The sequence below is a fragment of the Mobula birostris genome, chromosome 27 (assembly GCF_030028105.1).
Source record: "Mobula birostris isolate sMobBir1 chromosome 27, sMobBir1.hap1, whole genome shotgun sequence".
In the NCBI taxonomy this organism is placed as follows: domain Eukaryota; kingdom Metazoa; phylum Chordata; class Chondrichthyes; order Myliobatiformes; family Myliobatidae; genus Mobula; species Mobula birostris.
Window position 1 is genome coordinate 6369204 of NC_092396.1, and position 22129 is coordinate 6391332.

The 22129-nt window shown below is 39.0% G+C and overlaps 1 protein-coding gene across 8 annotated transcripts in view; it reads right to left on the reverse strand.

Annotated features, from left to right (window-relative positions):
- The window catches only part of rerea (arginine-glutamic acid dipeptide (RE) repeats a), a 655730-nt gene that overhangs the window by 121202 nt on the left and 512399 nt on the right, over window positions 1-22129 (reverse strand). For 7 of the 8 annotated variants that reach the window (XM_072245215.1, XM_072245214.1, XM_072245212.1 and 4 more), the window contains one exon: window positions 11487-11567. In XM_072245215.1, the coding sequence (XP_072101316.1) occupies window positions 11487-11567 (81 nt within the window). Of the gene's footprint in view, window positions 1-11486; window positions 11568-11875; window positions 11889-22129 lie in introns of those variants that run through there. The other variant, XM_072245219.1, reaches the window with a different exon arrangement.

A 22129-nucleotide genomic window follows, 5' to 3' on the forward strand; every position in this document is an offset into this window, starting at 1 on the left:
TGATGTTCTTGGTGGTGGGATCCCGTTGGAGATGGCAGAAGCTACAGAGAATTACGTGCTGGACATGGAGGCCGGTGGGATGGTAGGTGAGGAAAGAGGAATCCTATCCCTGTTGAGGTGGTGAGAGGATGGGGTGAGGGCAGACATGCAAGAAATGGAAGAGATGTGATTGAGGGCAGCATTGATGGTGGAACAAGGGAACCCCTTTATTTGAAGAAGGAGGTCATCTCCTTTGCTCTGGAATGAAAAGCCTCATCCTGAGATCAGTCCATGACCTCCTCTATTGTTGCAACGAGTCCACACTCTGGTTGGAGAAGCAACACCTTATATTGCCTGGGTAGCCTCCAACCTGATGGCATGAATGTCAATTTCTCAAACTTCTGGTAATTGCCTTCACCGCCCCCCCCCCCCGACTTCACCATTCTCTTTTCCTTTTTTCTTACTTGTTCATCACCTCCCTCTGGTGCTCCTCCCACTTTTCTTTCTTCCATGACTTTCTGTCAGATGTCCCCTTCTCCAGTCCTATTTCTCTTTCACCAATCCATTTCCCAGCTCTTTACTTCACCCCTCCCAGGTTCACCTATCACCTTGTGTTTCTTCCTCCCCTCACCCCACCTTCTAACTGACGCCTCATCTTTTTTTCTCCAATTTTGATGAAGGATCTTGGTCTGAAAAGTTGACGATTCTCTTTTTCATAGATGCTGCCTGGCCTGCTGTGGTCCTCAGCATTTTGTGTGTGTTGCTGTGGAATTCATTGCCACAGATGACAGTGCAGGCCAAATTACTGGGTCCACTTTCGGAGAAGGTCGATAGATTCTTGATCAATGAGGGCGTCAAAGGTTTGGGAGAGAAGGCAGGTAGAAGGATGGGATAGAGAGAGATAAATAAATCAGCCATGATGGAATGGCAGAGCAAAATTAATGGGCCAAATGGCCTAATTCTGCTCCTCTGCCTTATGGTCATTCAGTAGCTACTTTATTTAGTAGCTTGAGTATCTCAGAAACTGCTGACCTCCTGGGATTTTCGTACACAATATGCTCTAGAGTTTACAAAGAATGGTGTAAGAAACAAAAAACATCCAGTGGGCAGAAGTTCTGTGGGAAAAAGGGCCTTGTGAATGAGAGAGGTCACAGGAGAATAGCCAGACTGCTTCAAGCTGACAGGAAAGTGACAGCAACTCAAATAACCACACGTTACAACAGTGGTGTGCAGAAGAGCATCTCTGAAAGCACGACACATTGAACCTTGAGGTAGACAGGCTACAACAGTACCTAATGAAGTTGCCACTATGGCTGGTTGACATATGAATACTCTGTACCATGGTAAGATGATCAGGATTGGCTTTGTAAAAAGACAATAATCGAATATTACCAGTTAAACTACTTCTTCGCATAAATAATTTCTATAAGTAGCATGAAGGCATCTGGTTCCTCCACTGCAGTTTGATACTGAGGCTGCCTCATTCAATCTTTATCACTGCAATCATATAGAGTTATAGAGCACTATAGCACAAATATTCATTCTATATGCAAGTGTTGCATCTGATGGACTTAACTACCGAAGCTTTTTAATGATAAAGCTGAGTAAAATTTGAAAATCTACATTTAAAATAAAAGCACACCATTTGATTTACAAGCAACTTAACTGAATGTGTTCGTTACGCCTGCAGAAGTAAAACATTCTTTCAAGGATGTTGAAATAAATGGAAATTAAGCACATTTAACATTTTTAAACAGTGATGCACAGCCAGCATTGAAAAATTCAGGCTAGTTTAATAAACCTTGAAACAAGAAACAGCATGGTTGTGTAAGAAATGCTTGGCCTACTACCACTTAAATCAGGAGTTCCCAGCGTGGGGTCCATGGACCACTTGCTCAATGGTATTGGTCCATGGCATAAAAAAGATTGGAAAGCCCTGATTTAAATAAATGATTTTATTACTATTGAACTATATTAAAAGCAAACTTTACATGGAAAATTTTTGGAAAGAGGTTTCCATCTCAATAGTAACACACACACACATGTTGAGATGGAAACACAAGAGATTGTGCAGATGCTGGAAATCCAGAGCATCACATGCCAAATGCTGAAGGAACTAAACAGGTCAGGCAGCATCTAAGGAAAGGAATAAAGAGTGAATGATGTGGGCCGAGACCATTTATCATAACTGGCCCAATGAAGGGTCTCAATACAAAATTTCCACTGTTTATTCCTCTCTATAGATGCTGCCTGACTGCCTGAGTTCCTCCATCCACCATTTTGTGTGTGGATTTCCAGCACCTGTAGAATCTCATTTCTTCCCATCTCAATATATGCAAATAAATATCTGTGTATATGTGGAATGAAGATAGCCAAAACATGCCAATGGAAGAGAAATTAATGGGAATGCAACACAACCAGCTTCACCCTTGTTCATTGCAACATATTAAACTACAAAAAATATATTTTATACAAACTTATAGTAAAAAATATCTGCTGTTGTTTTCATACTCAGCCTATCTCGATATTAGGCAGTGAAAGACAATAATGTTACTGCTTCAATTGCTGTGTCTGCTTTTAACATTATGGGCAGATTTTCTCTTTGTGATGACAGTACAAAAAAAAAATGATTTGGGAAGTCGGTCACTCATTTTGTTTGTTTGCATTATAATGAATTTTAGTAGCATAATCTACTTTATGCAGGAAAGGTCCAGGATAAGACACTTCAATTTATAAGCCCAGAACAACACACGCAAACTGCTGGGGGTACTCAGCAGGTCAGGCAGCATTTATGGAAATTAATAAACAATCAACGTTTCAGGACGAGACCCTTCATCAGGAATGGAAAGGAATGGAGAAGAAGCTAAAAGCTTCTAACTTCTTAATGGCTTTATTCTGGCTTCTTCCCTTTTCCTTTCCAGTCCTGATGAAGGGTCTGGGCCTGAAACATAGCCTGTTTATTCATTTCCATACCTGACCTGCCAAGTCCCTCCAGCATTTTGCATGTGTTGCTCAAGCCCTTGTAGTTTATCTGGATGGAATGTCACTAGGTTGGGTTCTGAATGCACTGTTGCAAATAAAAGCTTCAAAATAATAAAGCAACAGTTTCAAGCTCAAACACTACAATATTTATGAGAAAAGTTAGAAATTACATGATGAAACAAATTTCATCTGTTGTGAGAGAAAAATTAATGAATAATCAATCGATCAAGCTCAGAAAACCAGAACCAAAATTACACTGTTGTACATGATGGAAACTATTGAATTGCTATTTAGTTTATATATCCATGTATCGACCTTGTCAAGCACCATGGTAACAGAAACAGACATTAAAATAAATGTTTTTCATATCAATGTTACAGTAAAAATTGTAATACAATGCTCACAGGTAAAAATCAATTATCTGCCCACGGAATAAAATGGACTTGCCATGCTTATCATTTCAAGTTAACACATATTGAACGCTTGTGACACTGCTCGTGGATTAATATATAATGAGGTTTCTCTACTGCATTGAATATTTATTTACCTATCGATTTATTATTTTTAAAAAATTATTATTTAGAGATTCAGTGTGGAACTGGCCTTTCAGCCCAATGACCTGTGCCACCCAGCATACCACCTATTTTAACCCCAGTCTCAGCACGGGACAATTTACAATGACCAATTAACCTACCAACCTGTATGTCTTTGGTCTGTGGGAGGAAACTCACGAGGTTCATGGGGAGAATGTACAAACTCTTTACAGATGGCACTGGAATTGAACCCCGGAACGCCCAAGCTGTAATAGCATGGCGCCAATGTTACGCTACTATGCTCCATAATTTCCAGTTATTAGCAAAACATTCATCGTAAAGCTGTGCAGAAGCCTTTGTTGGCATGCAACTGTCTGGAACCTTCCTTAGGTAACTAAAGGTTCTAGCAAGAGCAATGTCAACAAGCTAGGTGAGCAGAAAATAGATAGAACATTGCTGATGGCCAACAAAACAGGAAGTAAAGAGGCTCAGTTCTTCTTAAACACTTCAGAATCAGTATCAGGTTTATCATCACTGACACGTGATGAAATTTGTTGTAATGCAGCAGTATAGTGTAATATATTAAAAATTACAGTAAGAAAGAACTCCACAATGGATGGTCCCAAGCCTTGCTGCGAAAGGAGGGGGGTTGAGCATGGGGCTAGCACACCCACCCTGTAAAAGCCCAGAGCTGCAGAAATGCCAACAGAAACTGCAAAGTCCTCATCCCTGGGAGAGGAAGAATCTTAAGATGGCTACGCCTGGGGACAATGAGAAAGACTGGCCCAGGTTAGAGGACTCTGGTGATCTGCTGTTGGCAGCATATGCCCCAGTAGGGGTGATAAGCTTAAGAAAAAGAAGAAGACAACAATAACAAGTATCTATTTTAAAGAAGTGTAAAAAAGAGAGCAAAATATTGAGGTGGTGTTTATTGGTTCATGGACCATTTCTTTTAGAGGAAAATTAGAACCTTGATTAAAATGGAATGGTAACACAGAATTTTAAATTAACGCATGTGAATTCAAATTAAATGAAAGTTTCTCAGGCTAGAATGTTGCTCTTATAGACTTAGCATAGCATTAAAAGTTGAGATACATCTAATTTACAAAGGCATTGCATTCACAACAGTTACTACAGCAAAAAAAAATCTGAATTTTTAACCATACCAATAATTCTACATTTGTAGCCTTGTGGAGCAGTGGGTCAGTGACATCAATTTTTAACTTTCTTAATTTAAGTGCTCAGTTTTATTGTTCAGACGTACAAAGCTGACAATCTGCTGTAATTAATACTGCTAATTGCAGGGTATTATGTTTGAATAATAAATTAGAAACTATTATTTGTACCTTTATGCTCTTTACAACTATTTTTCTCCACTGTAAATGATTATATTGTAATCATGAACACAACTATAAACTCCTGAAGTAACCCTTTCACACTGTCATTAAACCCTCCTGCCAGAGGTGGTGCTGCATTTTGAAATTTACTAAGGAATTATGTAGAATTGAAAGATGGGTTGACAACAAGGCATTAAAATGGATTTTGGATTATGACTTCATGTCCTTGTTATGTTAGCCCCCTTATTCTAACACCTCATCATCACCCCTGTACATTTTAAGACTATAATTACTCATGATTTTCCATATATAAATGATGAAAGATTAAAATATAAAGGTCAAGTACACTACATTATCCAGTAAAATCTTTTAACAAACAGAATAAAACGATTTGAATTCTCATCATCACATTCATATTCTATTTTTGACACTATGAATGGACAAATTAGGAGCCAGAAAAACTCACTTGGCCCTAATAAGATCACGGTTGATTTGACTGCCTCAGCTCCATATTGCCATACATTTGTGATAACTTTTAACCTCTTTACTTATCAACTATTTATCTACCTCTTGTCTTAAAAATATACAAATTCTGCTACCATTGAAATTGAGGAAGAGTGCTTCAAAGACTCTTGATGCTCTCATGGACAGAATTTCGCCTCAACTTGACTTTAAATAGGTGGCTTATTATTTTTAACACAGGCGGCTGCTGGGTTCCTCAAGTATTTTGTGAAAGTTGCTCTGAATTTCCAAATCTTATTTAATGGTGCCAAATGACTTTTCCTTCTCCTAATTTGTATGTTCATGACAGGAACAGAATCTATTGCTTTGATTATTTTTAAACAGTGACACCTTGCTTAAGATTCTTCCATAAGAGGAAGTATGCTCTCTACAAATGCCTTGTCAGTAACATTCAGGGTTTCAATCATCTTCCCTCTCGTCCTTCTATATTCCAGAGGATGCAAGTCTAACCTGTCCAATGATAAGCCAGGCCAATTATTCCAGGTTAACATTCCACTTACATTTTTTTAACCAAAGGTAAAACATTTCTGTTTAATAAGATGTTATAAAGTGGCCACCATCATTCAATGTCGGTAAAAGCAAGGAATTGATTCTGGACTTCAGGAAGGGGAAGTCAGGAGAACACACACTAGTTCTCAGTAAGGGGTCAGCAGTCGGAAGTGTGAGCAATTTCAATTCCCTTGGTGGCAACATCTCAGAGGATCTATCCTGGGCCCAACATATTGATACAATTAGAAAGAAGGCACACTAGTGGCTATATTTCATTAGGTGTTTGAAAATAATTGCTACATCACCACTAAAGAATCATGCAAATTTCTACCAATGTACCATGGAGAGCATTCTGACTGGTTGTATCATCATCTGGTATGGAGCCACCAATGCACAGGACAGGAAAAAAGCTGCAGGGGGTTGTTAACTGAGCCAGTTCCATCATGGGCATTTGCCTCCCCACTACCGAGGACATCTTCAAAAGGCAATGCCTCAAGAAGGCAGCATCCATCATTAAGACCCTCTTCTCATTGCTACCAAGGAAGGAGGTACAGGTGCCTGAAAGCACACACTCAACGTTTTAGGAACAACTTCATTCCCTAAGCCATCAGATTTCTGAATGGTCCATGAACTCATGAACAATGCCTCACATTTTGCTCTCTTTTTGCACTGATTTTTAAAAAAATATTTCTAATGGTAACTTACAGTATTTTTTATGTATTACGCTGTACTACTAACACAAAACAACGTAGGTCAGTGATAATAAACCTGATTCTGGCTGTCAATGAAACATAGTAACTGGTCCTGCAGTTACTTTAAATAAGGGTGATTTAATAGGAAGAATATCTCTCTCTGCTTATTTCATTGTCTGCTTCTGTTCCCATTTAGGCTTCTAGTTTTCCCTTTCCGAGCTTGTCATTCATTAGTTACATATTTGATAAAGCTATAATTATAGATAAATTGAACAGTTTCTATGAAGAATAAGCTACGTTATCCATCGTTCTTAAAAATGAAGAAGGGATTACTGTAGTGGGGACAAAATTCTCATTGTGTAACATAAAGCCTTTGGGGAAACAGAGCCGGTGTGGGTGGGTGAGTATGGTGTGTGGTGCGTAATGGAGGGGGAAAGCTTGTACAATGGCCACGGCAGGTCAGATCCTTCTGTAACAGCCCAAATGGGTAGATACCATACAGCCTTCAATTTTCTAAACAAATTTCATGTCAGAAAGGCGAAAAAAATTGTCAGACTTTGCAACAGATCTGAAGATTTTGCATCTCTCCATCCTCAGGAAAATCGACAGAAAATGGAAGAAAGAAAAATAAGCTATTAAGCAGATGTACTTACAGGATCACTAAACATTAACGGCATGAAATCCAATATTACATTTCATTTTTGCAAATTTCAAAATCTAATATCATATAATTATGAAATTTAACTTTAATATTTAATATTATACACTTTGTTCGTTAATATGTATAGCATTAACAGCTATGTAGTTTATGGTACATGGATTAAGGATTGCACCTCCCAGAAGGTGGTTCTTAAGGAAATGTGATCCACTTGAAACAACTGAATGCAAAAGTGCACCCTGTTTCCCTGACAAATGGGTATTGGCCAGTAATTGTTGTTCTGTACATTTTACTGCACAAGTCAGATGGTGAAGAATAATGAGCAATGACCAAAGGCAGGACCACTTGATTGACATACACTTGAAAAATAGTTTTAGTCAGGATGAATGGAAGGAATTATTCATTTCGAGAGTGCTGGAATATTAAAGTAACGATGTAATGCTGAGGCTGTATAAGGCATTGATCAGACCACACTTGGAATACGGTGAGCAGTTTTGGGCCCCTTATCTAAGAAGACAGTCGAGCAGAGCTTCATGACAATGATCTGGGGAATGAAAGGGTTAATTAATGAGGAGGGTTTGTTGTCTCTGGGACAGTACTCACTGGAGTATAGAAGAATGAGGCAGGATTTCATTGAAACCTATTGAATATTGAAAAGCCAAGACAGAGTGGATGTGGGGAGGACGTTTCCTATAGTTGGGGACTATAGGTCCAGACGACACAGCCTCAGAACAGAGAGACATCCATTTAGAGCTGAGAAGAGAAGGAACTTCTTTAGCCAGAGGGTGTTGAACTTGTGGAATTCATTGCCACAGACAGTTGTGGAGGTCAAGTCACTGGATAATATATATCTAAAGCGGAGGTTGATAGGTTCTTGATTAGTAAGGGTGTGAAAGGTTATGGGGAGAAGGAAGGAGAATGGGATTAAAGGAGACAGAATGGTGGAGCAGACTCGATGGGCCGAAAGGTACAAATCTGCTCCTATGTCTTACGGATTTCCTGTTCTCAGAAAAATTAGGAAAACATCTCTACTCACTTACATGGGCATCACTTTTTTTCATCAAAACGTGCTTCATATCAATATAAACATCAGGAAGGAAGTACAGGAGCCTCAGGACCCACACCACGAGCTTCAAGAACAGTTACTACCCTCAACCATCAAGCTGTTGAACCAGAGTGGATAACTTCACTCACCCTATCACTAAAATGTTCCCACAACATATGGACTCACTTTCAAGGACTCTTCCATCTCCAGTTATCGATAATTACTGCTTATTTATTTATTATTATTTTGTTTGAATTTTTTCTTTTTGTACATATGTACAGAGTTTATTGCCTTTTACACATTGGATATTTGTCCGTCTTGTTGTGTGCAGGTTTTCAATGATTTTATTATGTTTCTTCGTACTTGCTGTGAATACCCATAAGAAAATGAGTGTAGGTCGGTGGGACTAGGTCAGAGTAAGAGTTTGGCACGGACTAGAAGGGCTGGAATGGCCTGTTTCCGTGCTGTAACTGTTATATGGTTATAAAATGAATCTGAGGGTAGTATACGGTGACATACATGGACTTTGATAATAAATTTACTTTTGAACTTTGAAATTTGGCAGGTGGTTCCCATTTGACAACCCCTCACGGCTCTGCCCCTCAACTCCAGTTTTCAATTTATAGCTCTCAAGTCTTTGCACTTACTGTCTAACACCAGCAAGTATTATTTATTCACCAGCTAAATTCAGTTAAATATATAATTGGGTGGGGAGGAGAGAAATAGGGAGGCTGCAGGATCTGTGATATGAAATGAATAATCGTTTACTTCACTTAACACAAACATGAACAGTTTCAGTGGTGTTATGCATGCAGTTCCCAGACTGTGTGCTGCTGATAGACCTGCTCTAAATTGTGTTCACAGAACACAGACACAGATGCAATATCAATCAACAAGGGCTCGCCATTTTATTTGATACAAAAATCACAGAAGATAATACTTAAGATGCCGCAAATCTGAAAAAATTGCTGGAAATACTCAGCAGACTAGGTACTATCTGCAGAGACAGAATCAGGGCAGATATTTCAGGTTGGATCTAATGACCTAGCACGATAAACGTTACTCTATTCACTATTGCTGCCTGAATAACCGAGTATTTTCATAACTTCATTTTAATTATTTTTATCTGCTTGCTTAAGATTAAATATGCTAGTTAAAGAAGGAACAATATTTGACCTTGACTTTAAAAAGATACACAAAAAAAAATCATCAAACATAAACATAAAGCCCCCTTTTCCTTCCTTGGTCCACTCTTGTCTTCTATCAGGTTACTATTTTTTCAGCCCTTTACATCTCCCACCTACTACTTCTTAGCTTGTCACTTCAAACCCTTTCTCACTCACCCACCTCCCCCTCACCTGGTTTAACTTATCAACTGCCAGCTTGTACTCCTTCCTCTCAAACCATTTTCTTATTCTGGCTTCTTCCCCCTACCTTTCCAGTCCTGATAAAGGGTCTCAACTTAAAACATTGACTGTTTATTCCCCCCCATAGATGCTGCCTGATTTGCTGAGTTCCTCCAGCATTTTGTGTGTGTTACTCAAGTGTAAATTGGTAGATTGGTTTATTACTAGCACACGTACTGAGGTACACTGAAAAACTTGTTTTCCATATCTTTTATAATGATCAATTTGTTACAAAAGATCAAAGACTATTGCCAAAAGTTTTCAGCAAAGCAGATGGATAATTTACTTCTAAAAAATAAACAGCATCATCCTTTTGTACAGATGTGTTTCCAGCCCAATGCCTCAATAAGAAACTAAGGCTGGTCAGACAGAATGAAACCTCAGAAAGCTGCGGCTACCGGAATTGGAGATGAAGAAAAAAGGGGAAAAAAACAGAGGAAACAGAAGTTTTCTAAAAATCTTTTTGATGCATCAATTGACGTTTAGAGGTCAGAGATATTTGGTGTTTTCAGTGCTGGAGCTGCCAATGACCCTTGTACTCACCATGAGGCCTGAGGGAAATGCTCAAAAAGGATTATCAAGCAATTTAAAAAAATTCTTTAAATCAACCTGACATTTTCACTTGTAAAGAAGAAACGGTAAACAGGTCACTGTGTTGCCTTCCACGAATTATTACAACATGACCAGAAGCATTAATCATAGAGTACAAAGATCCACCAGACCATTAAATTTATTCCATATTTCAATCTTATTTTAACCCTTGACCCCTCCTGGGGATATTCTTCTCTTTAAGGGTTAACTGCTAAACTAACTGAATAAATGGTTTAAGAACTATTTTTAAAAAATGTGACTGTAGGGAGTTTGATTATAGCACAGGAAAAACATTGCTTCAAACATGCATAAACTGCGAGGTGCTAGTAGGTTGCACAAATGGAAAATGCAAATCTGAGAGTCAATGGGAACCCTTGACGTTGAACATAAAAACATTTACACAGCTCAGAACCCAACAAGGGAGACGTTCATAAGTGGGTTTGTTTGATTTCATGCACAATTGAGAACAAAGGTGGCGGAATACAAAACCTGTTTATGCATGTTACCCACCAGGAACCTTTCTCCTGGCATAATTGCCTTAAAGCAAACGACCACTTGTTTGATGCCTGATTTACTTCACACTATAAACAAGAGGCGTCGACCTTTAACCCTCAACTACTACCCCCCCCCCCATCCCTTTGCTCATTCAAAGCCACCACAAGCTGCGAATGATTAGCTGGTTGGCTTGTCAGAAGTTAAGATAGTGTATCTGACATGAAGCCATCAGCGAGACTGCCTGAAGATTGAACAAAACAGAGAAGAAAAGGGACGTTTTGGAGAGGGTGGAAGATGAGCTGCGGGAAGGTCGAGTTTGTACACCAGTCTCTGACGGAAAGAAAAACACAATAGTACACAAGCAGAGGCGGGGGTTGGGGAAGGGGACGACGATGAAAAAAAAACTAACGGCAGTAAATGAAACTGTTTGCAGCTTAAATACTGTACTTTGCACCGCAGTTTTAACGAGAAAATCTTCCCGCGGCTGCAATAGGGAGGTACATTTCAACAATTCTTTGCCACTATAAGAAGAAATGGCACCTGCGAGGTACTAACGGAATCTTCCAGACGACCAGAAATACAAATGAAGAATATAAAACTGCAACTTCAAATCACTTCTGCTGATAAGCTGCGTCCCTTCCGATCGCCACAAGTTTTGAAAGCACATCAGTGGGGGGAAAACAACCAATCGAACAGCAGATTACCAGAAACCAACACAGATCAATTAAACAGACAGATAATGAAAAAAAACACTCACCGTCTCCTTATTTGGTAGCAACTCTTTGCGAATTCTGAAGAAGTTCTTGCCGTACTGCCTCAGTCCTTTGATGAAGCGTTTCTGTGGGGACAGAACAAGGGGGTCAACAGGGGAGACAGGGAAACAGAGCTCGGCTTTGGCTCGACAACGAGGGAGAAAGCAGAAATTCACTAGGGGAAGGCAAGGAAGATGGCGGAAATGTGTACTGCACACAGCTCCTTTTTTCTTTACGAGCCACTGATCACTCAGACTGGAGGCACCCTACATAATACAGACAACACACACACACAGCTCAGAGCTCAGCACAGCAAAGGCTTGCACTTCAGGGCTTGGCTTGACTCCAGCAATCCATGACAATTAAAGCAACAAAAAAGGAAAGAGCGAAGGACCTTTTTATTCCTCTTCTGTCTCTGGTAATGTCAGTGTGCCGTCAGTAAGTGGCAGAGGGAGAGCATACAAGCGAGAAGTACCTTGTCACTCTGGTCTTACACTACAAAGGGGATGGTTTACATGTGATCCCTTTGCTAGACGCTCTCGTCTCCGGTCAGACATAAAACCTGGCATGGATCAATGGTTTCCAACAGCATAGAATTATTTGCAGTATATATTCCAAGCAACAGAGTAACATCTCACCAAAGCAACAATGTTGTCAAATTGTTTTTAGCAAGTACTATGTTGTAATCTAATTAACCAGCGGTTAACTAGCAAGCAGAAAGCTGCTTGGCTGAAAGGTTTGACTTTTTAGTCAGGGATAAATGGGCATTAAGTTTAGTGTGAATTTAGCATCAGTTTTCAGAATGGATATGACCAAATCAATTATTTTGACAATTAAATAAGAAAATTTAAACGTGAAAATAATGCTTGCAGAACTGACTCTTTTTTTGCAGATTAATGATGTTCACTGCCATTCAAGAAAACTGATGACTGAATGCCTGAAATAATGATTCATATTCAATTTTTGAAGTGAACAATTTTGGTATTCATTCCATCGAAAGGGTGGTGAGAGTGTGGAATGAGCTGCCAGTGGAAGTGGTGGATGTGGGTTCCATTTCAACATTTAAGAGAAATTTAGATGGGTGCATGGATGGGAGGGGTACAGAGGGCTATAGTCCAGGTGCAGGTCAATGGGACTAGGCAGATTAATAGTTCAGTATGGACCAGATAGGCCAAAGGCCCTGTTTCTGTGTTGTAGTGCTCTATGACTGTGGCAAAAAGGCAAACAGAAGTGAGCAGCATGGTTCCACTCATGGCTCAGAGGCAAATTTACAAGTCCAAACGATGAAACCCGCATGCATACAACTCAACAGTGACCATTTCCGAATGAGGGTGGTGTGACATTCACACTAACACCTCTAAAGAACAAGTAAAACTACAGAATGATTCCCTAAGATCCTGCATGGATCTCCACTGGGTAAATCTGGCTGAAGATACTAAATGCCTTTTATCATAGTAAAAGGTTAACCCGCACTCAGCATCAACATCTTCAAATACCTCAGCACTGAGGACATCTTCAAAAAGGAGATGCTCAAAAAGTAGCATCCGATTACCCAAGACATACCCTCTTCTCGTTGCGACCATCAAGGTGGCTGTACAGGAAACATAGAAAATAGGTGCAGGAGTAGGCCATTCGGCCCTTCGAGCCTGCATCGCCATTCAGTATGATCATGGCTGATCATCCAACTCAGAACCCTGTACCAGCCTTCCCTCCATACCCCCAATCCCTTTAGCCACAAGGGCCATATCTCACTCCCTTTTAAATATAGCCAATGAACTGGCCTCAACTGTTTCCTGTGGCAGAGAATTCCGCAGGAGCCTGAAGACATGCACTCAATGTTTCAGGAACAGCTTCTTCCCCTCTGCCGTCATATTTCTGAATGGACAATGAACCCACGTACACTACCTAAATATTTTTTTATTGCTCTCTTTTTGTACTAATTACTTAATTTAATTTGTTTATATGCATTTATTTATTTTTATTGGCATATATAGGTGTTAAAATTGCAATATATTGATGCCACAAAACAACACATTGCATGACATACATCTGTAATATTAAATCTGAAAACAAAACAGTAAGCTCTCATCTACTGAGGAGATGTGGTACTTTTGAAGGGCAGTCATTTGGATGGGACAACAGAAGCCCAGTTGACTCTGTCAGACAAAATTAAATAATCCCATGACAGGGAGTGTGCCTTCCACTCTGGGCAATATTTCTTTCTTAACCATCATCAGTAATAAAAACTAACCAATGTTTTTTGTGGGATCTCACTATGCACCAATTGGCTTTTGCATTTCCCACTGTATAACAGTGACAATTTTTATAAGTATATTTAATGGAATGTGAAGCATTTTGGGATCTTTTGAGATTGTGGAAGTACTTGCATGGCACAAATTCTTTTTTACTACTCTGTCAACCTGAAAGTCAGGCCAAAGCGCCATATCCTTTTCTACCTTGAGAAGAGGAGCAAATGGAAGTAACAAAAAAGCTTTTGAGTTTTTTTAAATGCATCTCTTCATACTTACCTCATCTAATGACATTCATATTTTCAAAGTAAAATCTTTGTTTGCGAACTGTTAAAGCTGTAATCAAGGCAATAACACTACCTATTATAATTGCAGAAACAAGATACTGTACACGGCTTTTCAGAAGAACTCATGCAGCGAGTCTTTCAAGCCGCCCTTCTTTAAGTCTCCTGTATTGTATCTGAAGAAGCTCACGTGAATGTCTGCTTATGGCTGTAAGGACAACTATGCACAATGTTCATCACTACGGAACTCCACTTCAGAAATTATTATGTATCACTGACATATTTTATATGAAAGTCATTATGTCAATTAATGTAAAATAAATTTTCTTTATAGTCTGTTAAATACTAAATTTTACTCCCAACACACAAACAGAATATTCATGATGCAGGAACTATATTGTACTTTAATTATGATCTTGGTAAACTATACTATAAAATAAGCTATTAATTGTGAATTGAAAGCTGAAATTTAAAGTTTTACCCCTACAGTAGCATTTTCAGCATGCAATAACATTCATAGCTTTGTCCTTTATGCACTCTGTCAGAGTTAAAGGCCTCAGTAAAGTTTGGATAACTACTTTACTAATCCAAGTGCAGCACCAAATGATATTGTGCACACAATTATATTTATAAGGCAATTTTTATTATAAGGTATGGTTATTCAATGTCAGACTGTGATTAATACAAAGCTCTCTGTCACTAGTCTGCAGTAATGGAGGTAATACATATTTAGTATGTCAAAAATAATACAACAAATAGCTGTTTCAGGAGTTGGCAGCTGCAGAGTGCTACTACACAACAGGAAATACAGTTCATGAGTAATTCAATGCATGAAAGTTGCTTAATTAACATAAATATAAAATAATACTTTTTGTTATTGTTGATTAATTGGTAACTGTAGAATGTGTTATTTTTCCTCTTGAAATTGATCTTTATTTTCACCGCATACCTAAATGCACAGCATTTATTATTCAGGTTAATGCCAATGAGATTTTCACAAGATTACTTTCATTCCCCATTTAGATAACTGTATTTCAAATCAATAATGCCCAAGAATGCAAAAGGAACTTAAATGATGTAGTTGCCCATTTTTGTTTTAAGTAGAAAATTACACACTAAAGCAACATTTTTGCAAAATTAATTTTATGCTGCTGACCTACAGTACAAAATATGCTGGTAAAATGAACAGTGCTCCTAAGATTGACAAGCAGCTTTTAAGAATAATTATCGTATATCTTCAGTAACAAGGCAGCAAGAACTGGAAGGATTAATGTGCTTTTACATTTTCCAAAGATCTTCCCCCATTAACTTTGCAGTTAATCACAGGAGGGTATTTTTTTCAATATTTCCTTATTTAAATGTTTGTGAGGTTAATTAAATTTTAAATATAAGATAAAAGAATAATCATTAATTTTGTACTTCATTTTACAGATGTGGGTCAGGAAGTCTCCAACAATAAGGTGAGCACGACAAACTTTTTAATCGTCAGCAAAATCCAGTTCATAATCCATTCAGCTTTGAGTTGTTTGTGGGATCCCTCTGTGTACAAAATGTCTGTAATTTACTCTATCTCCACATGATTAGCTGCTTGAGCTTTTGGTTTTGATAATTTTGAGATGCAATAAAGACAAAAAAACATCTTTGTTCTTTTTTCAACTATTATCCAGCTCCTATTGTTTTATAAATTATTTCATAAATGCATAATTTCAACACAGAAAATTACTTCAGAAATTCAATAATTAGAAGGCAATGCGAAAAATGTGAAATATAAAAGAAAGTGCTAAGTTTGTTTCAAGTCTTTGACCTTTCATCAGAGAACTTTCATTCTCCTTTACACTTGTGTACTGGAAATGACATTAAACAATCTTGAATAAAGGGTCGTAAACTTGAGACAATAACTGGTCTTTTCCCCTTTCTGCAGATTCTGATTTGCTTATTGAAGCTTCCAGCATTTTCTGCTATTACTTCATGATCCTGTCTGCTTTTGTTGCCAAGGCAAAATTTTCTAAGTGTTTAGAATGCATGTTGATATTTTAACTGCAGATATCACAGTGTAAGATGGCTGCATGTTGTTTGCAGTTTCAGCCACATCACAAACGCATTAGGTGGTCCGATAAATAAAAATAGAGGCATGAACTGTTACAAAGGCAAAGCTCTCTATTTAATTCGGCACAATCTCAATAGATTATATATATAATAAATATACTCAAAATATATAAAAATGCTTGCTGCTTTAGATCACTACTGTATTTTCCTTGGCTAATTATATTTGAATGCGGCGCAAAATAACCTCTAATTATACTTGAACATTTAGTGCTTGCCCCACATAATCACACCTTTATTATTTACTCAACATTACTGAACAGTGGAGATCCGTCTGTAAAACAGCATCCAAGTGCTGTTGGTTTTCCTCTGCTCCTGCTTAAGGCTCCAGTTAGCTGCCTAGCTCACAGCCTCACTAATAAATCACCCAACAATCTGCTCGCTGAATTGCTTTGGCCATGGTTTCACTGCTCCAGCCCATGTTGCCAAGCAACAGCACAGGAGAGAAGTCGAAAGAATTGCTGACAAATGGCCAAATGGCTGAAACAACAGACTTGTCTTCAGTGGGATCTGTTCCAAAGAACAGCCTGTTTTTTTTCTCTCGCTGTTCTGTTCTCTTCACTATGCGACGATGGGATTTAAAAAATCAAACAAAGCCATTGTAATTTACACAAACTTCTTCGTCAATAGATACCGTCATTAACTGTGGTTGGGATGAGATCACACAAAAAAAAACAATGAAGGTTTTTGGATGCTTTTAGCAAGAGAAGTAAATATACCACAGTTGAATAATGGGCCTCACAATGAATGCACACAATCAGGACAAAAATCCTATAAAGGAGAACTCTGAAAGTAAAAAGTTGATCTGCAAGTGGGTAATCAGAGTAAAGTTTCCAGGACGGTACATTTAACATGCTGTGTTCACCTTACCACCCAGCTTTCTTTGATGTACGGAATATGCAATAAACATTTGAGTACAAACATTTTCTTTAACACATCCATTATTCTGCTTCATTAAAAACACATTCATTGTAATAAGGGAAAATTACAGGGACAGAATGTTAACTTGAATCGTTCAGAACAAAGCAACCCCAATTTTATTTCTTTTCCAAATTCAATTTTATTCCTTCTTCCATGGTCCACTCTCCTCTTATATCAGGTTCCTTCTTCTGCAACCCTTTACCTTTTCCACCTATCACCTCCCAGCTTCTCACTTCATCTCATCTCCCCATCAATCTATTTCCCCCTCAACTGGCTTCACCCTATCATCTTCTAGCTAGTCCTCCTTCCACCTTCTTTATTCTAGTGTGTTCTCCCTCCATTTCCAGCTCTGATGAAGGGTTGAAGCCCAAAATGTCGACTGCTTATTCTTCTCCATATATGCTGCCTGACCTACTGAGTTCCTCCTGTATTTTGTGTGTGTTACTCTGGATTGCCAGCATCTGCAGAATCTCTCATATTTCCAATTTTATTACTTTTAATTCCTCCCAGAGATTGTGCAACAATCCTCAAAAATAATGAACTGCGCCACAATTTTCATTCTCCGCATAAACCAGGGAAGTTAAGGGAGCTTTTGGCAAGTGCAAGTTCAGAATGCTGCATTGCCAATTCATTAAAGCAGACTTCCAACCATTAAGTCGATTGTTTTGCCAGATATGAACGAGAGTTCCGCCAACATCTAGATTTGTGGACAAAGCGAGGACAAAAAAAAATACAAAGGAGGATGTTTTACTGCCCCTATTGGTAGAACATCCAAGAAACATTGCCTATTGCCTCCAAGAAGCTGCTGGAACTTCCTCTGATTGAGCCATGGCTTGAGATTGTGTGTGTGTGTGTGTGTGTGTGTGTGCGCACGCGCACACACATGCAAAAGAATATGTGACAGAGTGCGATTATGAGGATTGTGAGAGAGTGTGAGAGAGTGTGATTATGAGAGTGAGTGAGTGTGAGAGAAAGGGGAAGTGTGTGTGTGTGTGTGTGTGTGCACTTGTGTGCATGTGTGTTAACAAGAGTGAATAGCTCAGCTTTGTGGAGAGGGGGAGAAAAAGGACCTGCCCTTCTGGAGATATTCCAAACATTGCAGCACACACTGACATTTACTGATACCTTCACATGAAAACAATTTATATTCTGTCAAAATTAAATAAACTCAATTTGTAGGCCTATGTAGGAGTTACTTTGCACTCATTCCTTAACTAAAATATATTCTATTTTTGAGAAATTTAACTTGACAGAATTCAAAGCAAATACAAAACTGTATATTTGAATGATTATTTTATAGGAAACAGATATACTGCGTAACATAATGGGGTCAAAGCATTTACTTCTACCTGTCATCACGTGAGTTTCCCCATGGTGTTCTGGCTTCTTCCCAGATCTCAAATATTTGCTGACACTCTTAATTAGCTGATATAAACTGTCTCTTGTGTAGGTTGATGGTGGGAGAATTGGGTGGGGAAGGCGAGATTGGGCAGTTAATTGATGGGTATTGCAAGAAAGATGGTTTAGGGGTCAGTAAATGGGGGAGAAGGACCTTTGAGAATGCTTTGAGAGCCATCAGAGACTCAGTGGGCCTAATAGCCTTGTTATACTTCATTAGAAAACAGGAGAGATGTGAGGAAGATTTTCTCCTTATACATAAATCCACCCTGGGTACTGATGAACAAAATTTCCCCAGCACAGTGACCGTTGAGTATCATCTACAGCAACAAAGTACAATTTGAAAAAACATACAACTCAGTTGTTCATCCGAATGTCATTACACATTGCTCAGTTATTTCTTTTATTTCATAATTAGGCAGTGAAACAAGGAATGGACTGCTGGTTCATTGCTACCATACAAGAGCATGATTTTGAATACTTTATGCAATACCAGTCTCCAACAAAACAGCCATGAATAGAAATACTAAAAGTAAAATCCTCACTAAAGCCTCAGTATGTTATCAGATAGAATGCATTTGAGAGAAAGAACACTTTAGAATTGTTAGAATAATATTCAGTGTGTATTGAAGCAGGCTGGTCAGTTCTGTGATTCTATTCTCTTGCGTAAGACTTTATCGATTATATTCTCAAAATCCATGGAGAGATAAGCCTTCCATTATCTTCATCTACCTTATTGATGATCAGATTCAGATTTTGATTCATGTACATCCAAACATACAGTGAAATACGTCATTGGCATTAACAAGTAACACACCCGATGATGTGCTGGGGGCAGCCCGCAAGTGTTGCCACACATTCCGATGCCAACATAGCAGAACGACACAGAACACAATAAGCAACAAAACAACAGCAGCAAAACAAGCCCCTTTCCTCCCTCCCAACCAACAGACACAGACAGTCCTCCAACTCCAGAACAGGCCTTCAGTATCCAGGCTTTGAATTCTGGACTTCCAATCAACCTTCAGGCATCAATCTTTGGTACCAAACCCTAGACGAGCTGACAACGGGACCCTAAACTCTGGCTGTGCTGACTGACCAACGGGTCCAAGTGACTATTGCTCACACAGACATCTGATCTTGGGGCTTACCAATCTGGGGCAGCCCATCATTCACAGATGCCCTTCATCACTCATCCACATCAGACTTCAAATGCAGTATGGAGGCCTGACCTCCAGCTCCCTCACATCACTGTGCCTGAAGCCTAATCTGACCTTTCTGCCCCCAAAATCACTGAAAATGAAAACAACTAAGTCTGAGCCATGGTCATGAGGGAGACTGCAATTCAGTGCCAAATTGATCAAAAATCGGTTACAGTATATAAAATAATTTATTGTTTAAATAACATATTTCTTCAGTGCTTTATGTGCTATGTTTTATTGTCAGCTTTCCATTCATGCAAACCAATTGGATAAGACATTCTACAGTACATATCTGAAAAATATTTTGAGATTATGACCACTGGATGAATACATTTTATTCTATGTACTCAAGCCAAATTAACAAATTAACCAGAATGACCTTTATTTTATACAGAAATATACAAGCTCTTTGATATAACACCAGACCACCTGCTCCAACCATGAAGCTCAATCTGCCCGACCCAAATACCACAACATAACCCCCATGAGCAATCAAACATTTAAAAAAGAAATCGACCTTTCCTATTAGGCAGAAGCAAATATTTTAAATAATCTGATTTCCACACTTGATATAGTCACGCTATTTATGAAACAGAGCTCCAAAGAGAACTTTTTCTGACCAACTCATAAAGTGGTGGTGTCACAGGGAAGGCCACTCCTATTGCTTTTAAATTTAATGATTTGCTCAGCCATTTCAGGAGGAAATCAAGAGTCACCCCTATTCCTGTGGGTCTCTGTTCAGTGACCACAGGACAGCAGGTTTTATTCTCCAAAGGACATTAATTCAGACATCCCACCTCTCCCGGAAGTTCCGGGAGTCTCCCGCATATCAATAGTGGCTCCCTGACGCCCGGAAATTATATACAATATCACGGAAATATTTTTTTTGAGAGGGAGAGCGAGCATCCTGATTGGTCTCCCTTCGTGCTAAGAGTGGTCCCCAATCACCAGGCCACGAGGAAACAATATGAAACGATATGAGTCAGCTGCACCTTTCCTCATTCCCACTGTTGAACTTGAATGCACACAAGGTCATTACACATGCGTCATCCATGTCAGCGTGGGAAAAAGATCAACTCCTCAAGCTTGCAAATGACAGTGGGCTGAAAAGTATGTTTGACATAACATCTCTGCCGGCATTCTGGATCAAGGTCAAGGCTGAATATCCTGAGATAGCCACGGAAGCACTGAAAACGTTGCTTCCATTTCCAGCATATCTCTGTGAAGTGGGGTTTTCTGCAATGAATGCAACGAAAACTAAATCGCGGAATAGACTGGACATAAGGAACCTCCTTCGAGTATCACTGTCTCCATCACCCCGCGATGGGACCATCTTGTTGCAGGAAAACAAGCCCAGGGCTCCCACTGATTCAGCGATATTGGTGTGTTGCAATGATTTTATATGTTCATACGGGGAAAATATGCACTGTGTGTTTAATATCCAAATGTTACTTAAAATGCTATGATGCTATTGACTTATCACCTATATTCCGGTGGTGATTAACACCCCCGCCCCCAGTCAGCTGGTCCGCAAGAATATTGACAATATTAAACCGGTCTGCAGTGCAAAAAAAGGTTGGGAACCCCTACTAAGTAGACCTATCAGTTTTCTCTGTGGGTGGGCTTTACAGTCGACCTCAAAAATAATGACAGTTTTGCTTGCTGCACTGTTTGCAACAGTGACTTTTCTATTGCCCATGGTGGGTTAAAATGTAAAAGACATGTTGAGGTGAGTTTAACAGGTGTCATTTGTTCATTAGCATAACTAACGTTATTTAAACTAGCTGGCTAGCTGCTAAGGAGTTATGCTATTCATGTCCTAGGTGATGAGGCCAAACTCCCTGTAGACTAGCTTAAAGTTGTAATAGCGTAAACATGATAATATAAGTACATATTTTAATGCCATATTTTCTGCATATACCCAACTTGGTTTACAGATTAGACAAAATCACTAAACAAAGTATTACATACACCCTTGGAGGTCGACGGGGGTGGGGGAGGGGGGAGGTGCTACCTCCCTGAAATGAGTTTTTGCAGAGTGGGATGTCTGTTAATTAACCATTTCAACTTTTACGACCGTCCTTTGATTGCATGCTCACAGTCACTGACACTACAAGCCATTATGCGCACTAGCCTCCCCACCATCGAGGACATCTACAAAAGGTGATGCCTCAAAAAGATGGCAACCATCATAAAGGACAACCCCTCTCCGCATCCACTATCCAAGACCTGCCCAGTTCTCACTGCTGCCATCAGAGAGGTACAGGAGCCTGAAGTCACACACTCAATGTTTTAGGAACAGCTTCTTCTCCTCTATCCTCAGATATCTTCTTCTCCTCAGATATCTGAACAGACAATGAACTCAGAATACTGCCTCACTGTTTTTTTCCCTCTTTTTGCACTACTTATTTATCTTCTTTATTATAATTTATAATTTATTTATATATTGTATTGTCCCCCTGTTGCAATACAACAAATTTCATGACATGTG